This window comes from Leopardus geoffroyi, chromosome C3, assembly GCF_018350155.1.
Source record: "Leopardus geoffroyi isolate Oge1 chromosome C3, O.geoffroyi_Oge1_pat1.0, whole genome shotgun sequence".
Lineage (NCBI taxonomy): Eukaryota > Metazoa > Chordata > Mammalia > Carnivora > Felidae > Leopardus > Leopardus geoffroyi.
Window position 1 is genome coordinate 29,797,655 of NC_059338.1, and position 15,040 is coordinate 29,812,694.

At 37.4% G+C, this 15,040-nt stretch overlaps 1 protein-coding gene across 9 annotated transcripts in view; it reads right to left on the reverse strand.

Annotated features, from left to right (window-relative positions):
- Positions 1 to 15,040, reverse strand: part of CAMSAP2 (calmodulin regulated spectrin associated protein family member 2) — a 112,371-nt gene that overhangs the window by 3,351 nt on the left and 93,980 nt on the right. For 5 of the 9 annotated variants that reach the window (XM_045456562.1, XM_045456561.1, XM_045456558.1 and 2 more), the window contains 9 exons: positions 14,526 to 14,619; positions 11,032 to 11,114; positions 10,097 to 10,166; positions 7,505 to 9,707; positions 4,984 to 5,120; positions 4,408 to 4,628; positions 3,181 to 3,280; positions 2,297 to 2,412; positions 353 to 471 (listed from right to left, as the gene is read on the reverse strand). In XM_045456562.1, the coding sequence (XP_045312518.1) occupies positions 353 to 471; positions 2,297 to 2,412; positions 3,181 to 3,280; positions 4,408 to 4,628; positions 4,984 to 5,120; positions 7,505 to 9,707; positions 10,097 to 10,166; positions 11,032 to 11,114; positions 14,526 to 14,619 (3,143 nt within the window). The remainder of the gene's footprint in view (positions 1 to 352; positions 472 to 2,296; positions 2,413 to 3,180; positions 3,281 to 4,407; positions 4,629 to 4,983; positions 5,121 to 7,504; positions 9,708 to 10,096; positions 10,167 to 11,031; positions 11,115 to 14,525; positions 14,620 to 15,040) is intronic. The other 4 variants (XM_045456564.1, XM_045456563.1, XM_045456560.1 and 1 more) reach the window with 1 other exon arrangement.

Genomic DNA, 15,040 nt, shown 5'->3' on the forward strand with positions numbered 1-15,040 from the left:
AACAAACATTAACAAAACAGGCACTGATGATCTCCTTTGCAATACAGCCTCATTTTAAAAAAGGAAAATTATGTTATTTACATTTACGAAACATGAATGAGTGACTGGACAAAAAAAAAGAATTTATAATTTTACATTATCATCCAAGTCCATCCCAATCTTAATGAAGCCTGCAGTCTTCTAGAAAAGGGAACTAATTCAATCTAAAATTAAAACATAGTTACAGATCTTTTATATGCTGTCGAAATCCCAGCAGGGGATGAAGAGCATTTTCTCTTGGATTGATAGGAAAGATTCTTAATTACAATTTTACAGTTGTTGCCAAATTTAATTTTTATGCAAACATGCTTACCTCCAGTATTTTTTTCTTCTGACCTTCATTTACTTTTCCAGCCAAACAGCAATGAGCTAAAGCATTTTGTATTATGTGCTTATTGGATTTTGCACTGGGTTCTTTGTAGAGCTTTGGTCCTGTAGTAAGAATTTAGAAGCAAAATAAAAATACCATTCCTAAGTGAGAAATACTACCATGTTTAAATGATACAATTGTTTCTATACTGAGGAAACACTGTAACAAGAAGTCAAATTCTGTGTTTGAAGGCCTCTCCTGACTGGCTGTATACTCCATTAGAAAAGTCTTATCCACACAGGGATGTATCTTGAAGATATTCCCAAAGCTGCTCTGGGAGAGTAGTGCTGCAAATTAGACATCGCTAGGATTGTCACACTGTCTGTGTCACCTTTCTCAGATCTGATAAGGTTACTGGTGAACTTCAAGCAGAATGAATCCATGAACAAATATACCTTTTAAAAAGACAAGAAAAAGCTACATCTTTTTCTTCTTCCACATATATTAGTTTTTTAAGCATTTGCTTTCTTTAACCAATGATACTCCTTGGTCTGGAAAGCACACTTTTTGCCATTTTCCTGGAACATTCCTACTATGAAGGGAACTTTCTACTATGAAGTCTCCTCGCTTCATACTAACTAAAACTCTATCCTGGAAGGCAGGGACTGTGCCTTAGGGTCAGTAGTGAGCTGAGAAACCAGTTTTTTTTTTGGGGGGGGGGGGGAATTAGCATTTACCTATTTCTGGGATATAAATTACTCCTACCATGGCTAATATCAAGCTGCCAATGGTTTTACAGCTGCATAATTCCTGAAAATTTAGCAGTTTAGCCCTACAGCAGGAGCTGGTCGGGCACATCGCTGCTACTCTGTAGCTCTAAGTTTGGAACAGCAAACCTGGTAAACATGATTTTTAAGTGAACCTAACATAGAAGCAGAGGGGAAAACCAAGGAAATACTGTCCAATTCCAAGCATTAAAGGCTGTCAAACTGGCCACAGGAGGAGGCTATTAAAAGCCACTGAATAGGGAGGGGGAAAGTAACAGAGTGAAGTACACATGGAAAGTTGGCAAGTTCTAGCCTCCTTAGACCTTCTTGGGGCTTCCATTTCCAGTGGGTCACCAGCAGATGGAGGCACTCTCCACTGCCCCCTGCTCCACCCCTGCATGTCCTTCTGTGCCTTTAACACTTCAGATCTCAACGGCTGCTCACATTTCTTCTCGTTTTCCCTCCTGCTGCACTTCTTTAAAAGCATCTTACCTACACTCTGTTCTTCAACTTGCTTTTGCTTCAATAACGCCTACCCAAACAAAGTCTGGAAGAGGACCTGATAGAGATATGTGAGGCTGGATGATCTCCTGGATCCAATGCATTCTTCTTATCTTTTAGAGCCCCTTAATACTTTTTGTTTTTAGTAGGCTCTACGCCCAAGTTGGGGCTCAAACTCACAACCCCTAGATCAAGAGTCACATGCTCTACCGACTGAGCCAGCCAGGTGCCCCACCCCCCCTTAACATGTTTTAAAGATGCACAACTCTAGATACCTGAAATCCCGATGTTAGAGAGGCCTTTGTGGATTCTAGCCTTTTCTTGGTACTTAGGACCTATGTATTGCTGAATAGAACCTCTCTCAAACTTCTTCAGACCCAAACCACAACACAGAAATGGCCAGCATTTTAAAGAAGTAGACGGATGAGGTGTAAATGTTATTGCTAATTTTGTTTAGAAATTGATCTCAATTCATCTGGGACAAGTCACTACCTCCCTAAGTGCAACTGTATCATTGAAACTGAACTCCCTGTAAGGGACCATCTGCACTCAGTGTTCTTGATCATACTTTCCCATGTCTAGACCAAGAGATGAGCCCATGAAACGGTAGTATAGCCTGTATTTATTCTCATGACTGTGTTAAATTAAAATGTTTCCCTAAAAATGGACAGACACTAACCCGTGTATTCTGTTCCAGAAGCCACTGAAGAAGTTGTTGATGCATTTTCCCAGTCCTTTTCCCCATTTCGACTGCCACAACGACTTGGAGACAAGAAGCCTTCTACAGACTCAGATCTAAATGGTAAATAAAATATTTTTTATGTCTCAAACAAAAGAAGAACATTTGGGGGCCAGAAGGGTATAAGTGACAGTTCCAACCCAAATCACCCTGGAAGCTTACAAGTCAAAAGATGCTGTAACTGTCTTACTCATAGCTATACATCCAAGTGTCTGGACACAGCAGGCACTCCATAAGTCCTTGCTGACGGAAAGGATGAGTGTTTTCCATATGAAAATTGGCAGTTACTGGCTTAGGATGGTAATGCAAAGATTAAAACTCAACGCTGATGCCTGTCACTACAAACACTCTCTTTATATATGGGTATTATAGTATAATGTAGTAAGATATGACCTTTAGTTTTTAATCTATATCCGACAGAGACAATAATACAAAAGAGATCTTTCCTAAGTCAGGCAACCTACTTCGGAAATATTCTAAGGGGAAAAAACTATATTGCATGGGAAATAAACTAGAGAGGCTGGCGCTTACATAAAACATGTACTATTTCTGCACACTGATTTTATCACAACCATATCAGCAATTACTGTCAATGTTTTACAGTTTATAAAAAGTACCTTATCAATGTCAGGAACTAAAATTCTAAAAGATAAAAAACAAATATGAATAGACCTCTTTATATGTAAATTTCTTTTAACGGAAACACAAATAGTCCCAGTCAGCAAAACTATAAAAAATTGTGCTATGATTCATTCATTATAAAATACAACATAAATGTGGGGAACATATTCTTTCTATGAAAAATGTTCACATTATGGATTTACCTTGGTGTCCTCTTGCCTGAATGCACACTCTCGTTATCACCTGTGTTCAGTGATGCCAAAGAAAGGCTAGAGACTGAAAAAACACGATAAATTCGTGATCCTGAATAAAAACAAAATTAGAAATTTAAAAGGAGCAGCTAGAAAAGAGTCTGTTCATTAGAGAACACCAGCATATGAAAATTGAGCTTCTATAGTTTTTTTTCCTCTTTTAATCTAAACACATAATATGCTTGCATGCATATATACACAATTTATATTAAATTAGCACACACACAATTAAAATTAGCAATGAACTGGGGCGCCTGGGTGGCTCAGTCAGTTAAGCATCTGACTCTTGATTTCAGCTCAGGTCGTGATCTCACGGTTTGTGAGATCAAGCCCTGCCTTGGGCTCTGAGCCGACCATGTGGAGCCTGCTTGGGATTCTCTCTCTGCCCAACCCTCCTGCTTATGTGCACATGCACTCTCTCTCAAAATAAATAAATAAACATTAAAAAATAAATTAAATTAGCAATAAATAAAATTAGCTTTTAAGAAATAACAGTAAAACTAACTGTTGTTAGGATTTATTCCACAAGGAAAGTGGTAATATACATTGATACTTTAATCATAAGAAAAAAGTTAACAAAAGAGGTCTCTTTAAACAGTCAACGTTATGTTATTTTCCCTCAGTTTTAGAATCACTATGGGAATACTCTAAAATTCTCCACAGTGTTTAGTTTTAATGCAAATTTTTTTAAATGTCTATGCATGTTAAATTTTAAGAAAAGACACATTCTCTAAGTTCCAAAAATTATAGATTTGGACATCTGACCATTTCTCTCTTAAAGGAGGGACTCATGAACTCTTGTTTTTATATTCCTTATTATACCAGTGTGTTTCTACATATTTCCATGCACACAATGTGTATCCTTAAATGTACGAGTATAGAGAGGGTAGTTAATAATTCAGAGAGATTATATCTGAGGGCAGAGTTCCCTACTAGGTTAGTATTTAAACTGCATGTTTCAGCATTCACATGTGTTCTATTGAATATATGCATGCACACATAACACATCAAGTCATTAATGTGCTCATTTGCTTTGCTCATTTTGGTTTTCCAAATAAGGAGCATGCATCATCTCAAATAACGGATCCAATTTAGCATACCAAGGCACAGTTGAGTTAGTATGACAGAGCAGGCTGGTGTTTTTTTTATGAACAGACTCTTCATGGTAAGCTGTGTTACCTGGAGGACCTTTTATTGGTGTTTTGGGAGATTCGATATGGTCTCTGTGAATAGATTTGGGACGCTGTTTTTTTTGTTTTGCTATTTGAGGACGGGGTTTAATTACTGTATCCATGTCTTCCATCAGCTTCAGTTGTTTTCGCCTCATATATTCTTGTCTGATAAATTCCCTGCGTGCTCTCTCGTCTTCCTTCTTCTGGCGCTCTTCCTCAGTTTTACGCCTAAGAAACCAAATGGTTAAATTTCTTATTCTGTATACTAAAGAAACCAGACACTGGAGAGTATGTGGTGTGAGAAGGGAGAATTATTATATTTCAGCACCTTGGGAAAAAATGGTTTGGTTAAAATATGCTTGAGATAATTTAGAATGTTAAAATATACATAAACATACCATTAGTAAATGACTGCTTAAAAAAAAGTATGTTTGTGTGTAAAAACCAGTGAAGTTATTTTAAACCAACGTTTCTGGAGAACTTTACTTTGAAATGCCTCAAACTGAGGATAAAAATGTACAAGTAACCAATACTTCGGGAAAAGAAAGCACCAGAAATCAGCATTAATTCAGTTGTCTATTACCTTGTCTCTTCTTTCTTATGCTCCATTTCCGCTTCCAGCTGCTGCTTCCGAAGTTGAGTCTCCTTCTCCCTCCGTAGTCGCTTCTCCAACAAAGCTGCCCGTTTCATTGCCATATCATTTTCTGCTTTTTGATCATCCTAAGTAGGAATTCATTGAAAAACATGAAATGTTGTAGGCACCTGTATTCTTATTTTCAATTGTGGTCACATTTGTAACTGAAAATATGAACTATCCTATTCCAACCCCACCATACATGGACACATTGCAGAAATTATGGAGGAAAGAAATGAATTAAACTTACTTAATTACATGTTTTCAAAACCTATTAAGTTCACAAAGAACAACCATAAAAAGGAAATAAAGACAAGATTTTTTTGGACCCTAATAAAAAACTTAAAAGTAGGGAGTTTCCCCTCAGTTTTTAAAATTGCATTAAAATTGGGGCGCCTGGCTGGCTCAGTCAGAAGGGCATGTGACTCTTGATCTCAGGGTAGTGAGTTTGAGCAGTCCCACGTTGGGCGTGATTACTTAAAAATCTTTAAAAAAAAAAACTGCATTAAAATTTTGCTTAAAATATATACTCAACAAAGAAAACTCAAGTAAAAGCACCAAAAAATTACCTACACGGTTCTATCACATAAATGATGGAATGGAAATGAAGGTGTAGATGTGCTTGCCCGTTGGACACTAAAGCATTTCCTCCCCTCTGTGTTCCTTTCTCTGCAAGGAACAGAGGTAACAAGGGTCTCCAAAATTAGTAAACTGTATCCAATCATGTCTATAGTCATATTCTACTAAAAAATAGTCATTTTACACGGTTAAGAGACAAAATATGACTCATGTTCAAATTTCTAAACATTAGAAGAGGCATAAAGGGCAATCACCCTGAGATCAACTTTAAAATAAGTTACAAATTTCCAATATTGAATAACCAAAAGTAGAATTAGCAGTTATAATCACTTCAATATTCTTGGGTTCTTATTCCAGTAGGATTTGCTGTTTCAATTTAAAATCTTTTTTTTTTTTTTTGTAAATTTTCTTTTAATGTTTATTTTTGAGGGAGAGAGAGAAACAGAACACAAGTGGGGCAGGGGCAGAGGAGAGGGAAACACAGAATCTGAAGGAGGCTCCAGGTTCTGAGCTGTCAACACAGAGCCCAGCACGGGGCTTGAACCCATGAACCATGAGATCATGACCTGAGCTGAAGTCTGCTGCTTAACCGACTGAGCCACCCAGGTGGCCTTCATTTTAAAATCTTAAATTATAAACTGATGCTGTTGGGTATTGTCTTTTTTCTCTGTATTCCAGCAGTGGAGCTATATAGGATCAGAGATGATCTACTTCATTAGTCCCTTAATTAAAAAAACATGAGTAACACATCCACGTGTTTCTGATTAAAAAAATTCTTTCCTATATGTAATTTGGAAAATACAGGAAAACATAAAGATGAAGAAAATGGATGATAATTAGGAGACAAATGTTAAAACGTTATTAGGCTTTTCTTATTTTTCTAATACCTATAATACATTTTAAGATCTTCACCATCAAGAGATGATATCATTCAATATTTGTGTTAGCTGGCCACAGTACATTATATCCAATGTCAAGATTAGGAGTCATACGCTAGAACTTTATCCAATGCTTTTAAAAGGAGCTATTTCAATGATAACTGTTCAAACTATGTATGTTGTTTTTAAATGTTTCACCTTGGGGCGCCTGGGTAGCTCAGTTGTGAAGCATCTGACTTCAGCCCAGGTCATGATCTCACAGTTTGTGAGTTTGAGTCCCACATCAGGTGAGCTTCTGCCCCGTTTCCGGTAAAACACGAGCCCCGGGTGAGCCCCACTTCTCTCTCTGCCCTTGCTCACTTGCACCCTCTCTCTCTCTCTCTCAAAAAAAAAAAAAAGTTTCACCTTGCAAGATTATGCCTGGTCAAATTTTTCTTCAAGATTTTTCTTTTTTTTTTTTTGAAAGTTTATTTATTTTGAGAGAATCCCAAGCAGGCTCTGCACTGTCAGCGCAGAGCCCAATTCGGGGCTTGAACCCATGTGCTGTGAGATCATGATCTGAGCTGAAATCAAGAGTCAGATACCTGACCAGCTGAGCCACCCAGGAGCCCCCACCTTTTTTTTTTTTTTAGATTTTTAAGAAACAAACATAAGGAAAGATGTTGAAAATTAAGAAAAAAACAAAACCTAAAATACGCTTACACACAATGCCAAGTTATGTGCTTTTCACAAACTGGCAATCTTTGAAGAAACCCAAATAGCTGACCATTTTTTAAAAGGCTTTTGTGAAAGTGAGCAAGAGAGGCAGTGGGGCAAGAACAGTGTATCTACACATGTCTGGTGGCTGTGGTGAAAGGAGGCCTGTTCGCTGTGCTTTAATGTTACTATGGTCCACCAAGGGGAGCACCAAAGTGTACTTTAGGGTTAATGGCAGCTTGTAACAAAAGGGGCTACAACTAAAAAAGCTACACCCATCTAATGATAATGCCTAAAACTGGGAAGATTAGTATTACCTTAAAAAAGAACCCACAGCATACTTTCTGGTCATCATCAAATTGTTCCTTATCACTTTCTCCATCATATTTTTCAACGGATACATCAGTCTTTTCAGGAGGTTTCAGATCTGAGAGGGAAACTTCAATCAGATTAACATTTTTCGGAGCAGCAGGTGGGAAAACAGGTTTAGGAGGAGGCTCTGAGGGTTGGTTCAGGTGGTCCTCATTTGGTGTCAGACGTACTGTCTCTGTGATAGGCTGCGACAGGACTTCAGAAACTGTGGACTCAAGAGGCTTGATCTCCTTTTCTTCTGGGTTATGTACATGCTCTCCCAAAGTCCCTCTGGGTTCCAATTCCTCCTTTTTAACTTCTTCCTTAGGTTTGGATTCCTTTAACTGAGGTTCTCCATCATCCCCAAAACACACAAACGACCTAGTCTGAATAGGAACTTGACTTGGTGAAAACCTCCGTAACCGAGGAAGACTATCCACAGACCGAGGGGGCGTCAGTGTTCGATTCAAAGGTGTTATTTTTAATTCATTTGGCCTAGGAGTCCTTTGATTCTTAACAGAAAAAGATGTGCTCTTCCTGTTGGAAGACTGTGGAGATGGGTGGGTAGGACGGGGGGAGTCTGACGAAAAGGGTGCGATGGTTGACGACAGGCCCGCCTGCCTGGAGGGTTTAAAATCTCGAATCTGTTTTTGTGGAGAGGGTTGAGGAGGTGAAATCACCCAGGACTGTTGCTCCCTCATCTGCATTAACATCTCCTGCTGAAGGGACAAGCGCTGCATTTCTTGTTGTAGGAAATGCAGAGATGAATTTAACTTTTCAATGGACTTTGTATATTCTAAGATCTCTCCTTCGTTTAAAGTTTCCTCTGAGGGGCTTGCCAGGTTCCACTGCTTCTCTGGATCAACGGGTGTGGTTGGAGACTTTAGCCATTTGGCTTGAGGATTCTCCATGCTTTCTTTGATATCTGCCAGAGACTTACTCCTCTGTCCATTAGCCTTTTGCAAATCCTTTTCTTTTGCTCGATCAGTATATACTTTCTCATCTTCTGCACCGGCCGCTTCCTCTCGAAGAGGGGAAATCCCTTCCCCTTTCTTTTTCACAACAGTAAGAAATGCCGTCCTTCCCATTTTCTGCCTCTGTTTAGTAAAAGCGGCTTCCATTTTCTTCTTCTGGGCTTCTATAGCACGTCTCTTTTCTTCAAGTTTCATCCTGAGATGCACCATTTCAGAGGCCAACAGCTGGGTAGTGTCCCGTCCTTGTGGAAGGCCTGTTTCTTCTGGAATTTGTCCCCAAGCAACCACGTGAGGGATATTAAGTTCAGAGCCCTCTGGTGTAGTTTTCTGAGAACTGCTTCCGCTACTTTTCCCATCAGTATGGTTCAGTTTCCTGAATTTCTGTTCTGCAAAGCTGGTCATTTTAACTCCAGAACTAGAAGAAGCACTGCTACCTGGCTGAGACTTGGTACTTACAGTACTTGGACAAGGACTCAAAGCTTCTCTGGGATTGCAGGTTCGAATATCATAATCCTGAAGAAATTTAGAGGCATCGTCCATGTCAGAGTCTAAGCTCACAGTATAATCTCTCAAAGAAGAATCTTCATCCATAGTTTCAGGGATGTCTTCTGAAGGAACATGAATTCCAGTGTCTACTTCAGTATTGTCAGTTATGGGACTCAAGGCACCTTTTGTATCAGTTATGTTATCAGGACTAGACTGATTTAGCTTGATGTTTGAATTTAGGATACTCATTTCCTGGTTATGAAGAAAGAAGCCATTAGCAATCTGATCTGGCTGAGATGTATGGGGAGATTTTTCAGTATCATGAATTATTTGTAATGCTTCTTCAATGCTTGGTGTCTCAATCTGATTGCCAAACTCATCCAGAAGTACTCTGTTTTGTAAAGCTCCATTTGGAAGCTTATAATGAATATTCTCATTAGAATTTAGTTCATTTGTATTAAGGGGCATGTAAGATTTGAGGTCACTGTGACAGTCTGTATTAAGTTCTTCTTCAATGCTTTCTGCTTCCTCTTCTCCATTTACTGGCTTGAAGGACAAATTTTTCCTAATATTTTTAGATACACGATTATTGTTCAGAGTAAGTCCTTCATTACTAATAGAACGAGTGATTCCTCGGTTTGGAGTGGATCTGTGTACAGTGTTTTCTCTATCAAAAGAAATATCAAACGAAACTCCATGCACTGATGATCTAAAAAAAACATTGAAAGAGAAAATCCTTAAACACTCCCAGAAATGATTTGGTAATCCTTTAATAATTATTTGAAATGATACTTCCTTTCTTTTCCCATTCCTCATAATCCTATTGTCCTCAAGGTAAGCATAGGGCTACCAGGCGACCTTTAACAAATTTAGCCCCATTTGCCTGTATTGCCCTTTTCAAAGTTAGGTACTAATTAAAAGTCTACTGCAACTTGGCTATCAACAACAGCTATCAACAGAATTAGCATTTCTTTCTCTCTTTTTTTAATTACTGAAGTATAGTTGACAATGTTACATTAGTTGCAGGTATACAATATAGCAATTCAAAAAACTGCACTTGATAATGTGAATATACTAAAAATAATTCCCTCTGTTTACCTTTTCTCTTTGGGCCACGTCCCTATGAAACCATCAACATAGGACATAGATGAAGACCTTCTAATTCCTCCTTCAAATGCAAAAAAGAAAAAGTCATTGAAAGTATGTAAAAAATTTTAACTTACAGCAACTTAACAGATTTCAAATATTTGCAGATTAATAGCACTAAAACGTAAGTAGTTATATATGGAGAAGCAGATATCATTTTATTAAGAAAAGCAAGTACATCCAAGGGATACAGGTGTGCTGTTTCGAAGGGACACATGCACCCCAATGTTTACAGCAGCACTATCAACAATAGCCAAAGTATGGAAAGAGCCCAAATGTCCATCGATGGATGAACGGATAAAGAAGATGTGGTATGTGTGTATATATATATACACACACACACACACACACACACACATACATACACACATATATACACAATGGAGTATTACTTGGCAATCAAAAAGAATGAAATCTTGCCATTTGCAACTACGTGGATGGAACTGGATGGTATTATGCTAAGTGAAATTAGTCAGAGAAAGACAAATATCATATGACTTCACTCATATGAGGACTTTAAGAGACAAAACAGATGAACATAAGGAAAGGGAAACAAAAATAATATAAAAACAGGGAGGGGGACAAAGCATAAGAGACTCATAAATATGGAGAACAAACTGAGGGTTACTGGAGGGGGTGTGGGGGGGGGATGGGCTAAATGGGGGAGGGGCACTAAGGAATCTACTTCTGAAATCATTGTTACAGTATATGCTAAGTAATTTGGATGTAAATTAAAAAAAATTAAAAAAAGAAAAGTACAGAGAAACAGATCAACCTTTTTGTGTGTATGTAACACTTCAAAAAAAAAAAAAAAAAGACTGGATATTTTTATTTACATTTATTCTCAATCATTTCCCAGTTAACCAAGGCTTTTTCAAAAATATTACCTGAGGCTGAAGAATGAGCTTGGGTGTGTGAATGTCTAGAAGGCAAATGATGATGAGAGTGTGTAAATGCAGCTCCTTCCCCACTGCAATGTAAAATAAAAATGTTTTAACATGTTTTAGTTCTTTTATATAAACTTTGCATAAAATGGCTGAATTAGAAACATTATCACCTCTGATTCTTTATCCTAAATAAAAAAAAAATTAAGAAAACAATATATTGTTTAAACCAAAAGTAGCAGTGCATATATGTATCTATATTTTATGTCTTTTAGTCAAAGAGCCTGAAATATTTTCATACACACCTCAGTGTCCTTGTGAGGTGAAATATGGCATATTATTTTCATTTTACAAATAGAAAAACCAAGAAATGAAGAGGTTAAATGAAAGTCATCCATCAGTTTGAAATATCTTGGTCAAATTTAAATCTCTTGAAAATACAGGTGTAATAAAAACCCTTGCAAAAGATCCTGGAAGCCTCCCTGCTCACATACCTCTGTCTGTACATCTCTAACAATTACATCAAAATCAATATCGCGAGCTGCACCTTGAAGACTTCAATTCCTATAAAGATATGAAGCTTTCCTGTTATTTCTTCCTATTTAATTCCACCCTATTCAAACTAACGCAGGGGATTAGGTAGTCTAGTTCTCCAATTAATAATGACATTTGGCCTGAATATTTCTCCAAGTTTCAAGTGTGTCGTAGCCTACCATGTAGTCAAGTGCACAAGTTAAGCATCCCCACCTCCAATGAGTTGAGAATAAATTGGGGAACAGGTTGTATGTAGTGACTCTGTAGATCCCTCAAATCACGTTATCTTTTGGCTATTGTAAACCAAGAAGATGTACTAGTCAACCAAAAAGTTCAAAAGTAAACAACAATGAATGCTCAATCAGTGAGCAAAAGCTCACTAAAGGCAACAAAACCTGACGAACTTGCGTGCCTTTGTTCTCTCCAAAGCAGATGTTTATCTGCTTCCCTGTGCCTTTCCTCCCTGAACTGCAGACCATATTTTCTCTCAGTTTTGTCTGTGATCGTTTGTTAGGGACTATCAGGGAATACTCAATTGACCCCTGTCATGTTTGTTTGTTAACCCTGCCTCTAAAATCACCCAGTTTCTACTCTCCCTTACATCTATGATGGGAGGCTAATCCTGAATATACAAGTTAGTAATTAAAATATATTCACTCTCTTCTTCTCCAAATAATGGCTAAAGCGTTTTAAGTTCCTATTAATTGTTTCACTTCCACATCTGCATAGAGACTTTTGATCTGGTGTAACTGCTGAGCAACTTAGTAGCCAAGTGTGTGGAGTAGCTGCTACAAATGTCTTTTGCTTTTTCCGTCTTCCTTTTTTTTTTTTTTTTTTCCCCTCATAACTTCATTATTTAGAGGCAATCGTGTTTGTACATGTGACTGCATTATTCTCAGAAAGTGTCGAAACTTGACTCCTTCCTGAAAAGTGGTTTATTTTTATTTTTTTTAGAGAGACAGTGAGCGAGCGTACAGGCAGGGGAGAGGGGCAGAGTGAGTGAGAGAGAGAGAGAGAGAGAGAGAGAGAGAGAATCTTAAGCAACATGGGGTTCTATGCCATGACTCTGGGATCATGACCTGAGCTGAAATCAAGAGTCAAACACTCAACCAACTGAGCCACCCAGGCGCCCCTCCTTCCTGAAAAATTCTACAATGGGAGAACTCCAGTGAACCACATGGAGACTTTCGGAAATGAGAGGATTACTAGGATCCTAGACTGACAGCTACACAGTATCTCCTCAAGGAAAAGAATTTAGACATCCATCTGTAGGAAAAATGAGTAAGGGTAGCCACTCAGCTTATCCGAGAAACAGAAAAGAGAGTTTTCCAGAGGGTCTTAAGACATTTTCCAGGTTCAGAAATGTGAAAAGTGTCCAACTCAGATTCCTAGAAATAATAATTATGGGGTAATCGAGTCTTGAAGTGGAAAGTTTTAGAGATTTTATTTTTTTAATGTTTATTTTTTTTTGAGAGAGAGAGAGAGTAGGAAAGGGGCAGGGAGAGAGGAAGACAGAGAGAGAGAGAGAGAGAGAGAGAGAGAGAGAGAGAGAGAGAAAATGAGTGAGTGAATGAATCCCAAGCAGGCTTGGTGCCGTCAGCATGAAGCCTGACACGGGGCTCAAACTCACAAACCGTGAAATCATGACCTAAGCCGAAGTCAGATGCTCAACTGACTGAGCCACCCAGGCACCCCATAAAGATTTTAAAGATTTAATAGTACAAGAGTTAGAACCTAGAATACTGAATGCCTTCTAAATTTTCAAAGAAAGGAAATGTCACTGTGTAACCAACCCAGGAAAACAATGAGGAAATTAACACGTAGAAAAATGTTTCCCATGGGAAAAAACACAGAGAAGCTCCTAGATCAGCAATATCTTAACCTCTTCCTGGAAAATCTCAGGCATAGTTACAGAATAGAAAACTTAATGGAAGTAGTAAGACAATTCATAGTAGTAAATCAGAGGGTAAGGGAAGGAAAATGCTTTCTTAATTTGTAGGAAGTACTTCACAGACATCAGCCAGTTCAGAGGTAAGAAGCCCTCACAAAGGGATGAGGGTGTTCTGAGGGTTCTGTCAAGGTCCCAGTTTCACACTCATTTACACCCACTTGAGAGAGTGTGTGAGCAGTGGGTGACAGCTCAGTACAAGCTCATATTTTTACATTAAGCCAAGAATTCATAAAGTATTTTCAATGTCTTACTCATCATTTTTAAAATGTACTTGAATGGATTTGCTTGAATTTCTAAACCACCACAAAATACATCGATTTAAAACTTTAAAAAATCAGATAAATTAGGGAGTCCAAAGTCAATATAAATGTTAGGTTCTGATAAATACACATAAAAAGCTACTTATAGGATCTGCTGAAAAACATTTTTAAACAAACTAATGTCTTTACCACATGTTTGGGTCAGAAATCAGGATTATCCTGATAGTAAATTTTTACTTTGCTTTGAATTCAGTTCCTGATATTAAAAATTAAAACATTACATATAAAGATTCAGTATTACAGTAAACATTTTATTGTGATCTTTGATTAGCTATAGTAACCAGCAAAGAAAACAAGAGAGAAAATTAATGTCAAAGATTTTAAAAAATCATTAAAAAGTTTTAAATACAAACAGAATTTTAAAATTTCCCCCTGAGGCCTAAAAGTTGCCTACATTTAAGCAGTTCTCAATTATAAACAAGTTCCACAGCGAAAGTATGGTTTTAAGCTGGTTATCTGAACTCAGAATGTATTCTCCCACTTTTCAGTGTGATTCATAAAAACCTATTTAAGAAACACTCATTTCTGCGTAAATTTCAATTACATTTAAGTTAAAACAGGCTATAATTCCGTAAGTTAATTTAAACTTATTTCAAAGTGCAACTGAAATTTTAAAAAGTAACAAAATTTTATTTTTATTTCATTAGCAAGTAGAATGGAAATAGTGAAAATAAAGTCACTCTGGAATCTACCTTGAAGTGAAGTCAGAACTACACGAACCGTCCACAATGTTTGTTTTGGCAGCATTCAAGACAGGAACTGAAGGCATATCGTTCATAGGTTCAGCTACAATGAAAGATAAAAGCCTCAAAATTATGTACTTAGCATGTTCCAACATTATTTCATGAATTAACCCCAATTTTTCTTTATTTAAAATTTTCTTCTTAAATAATTTTCAAAGGTAAATTTTAAAACTCTTCCTAAACTGTTCTGGCTTAAAAAAATTCACTTGATTAAAGCTAACTGATGGGGTAGGGCAGGGAAGAGGCCTAACATAAAATAAATACAGATATTTAAAAAATAAATCTGAATGTCTAATTTTGCTGAAGCTCTTATAGAATCTGTTACATACAGTCATTTTTGTCCCTTTATGAAATAGCTGGTGTTTTGGCAATCAGGAGACAGAATTTCACTGGTCAATAATTAAACCCATTGGTAGAGTTTACATTTTTGTAAATAACTCGGGGGAAGACTCCATTTACTTTTT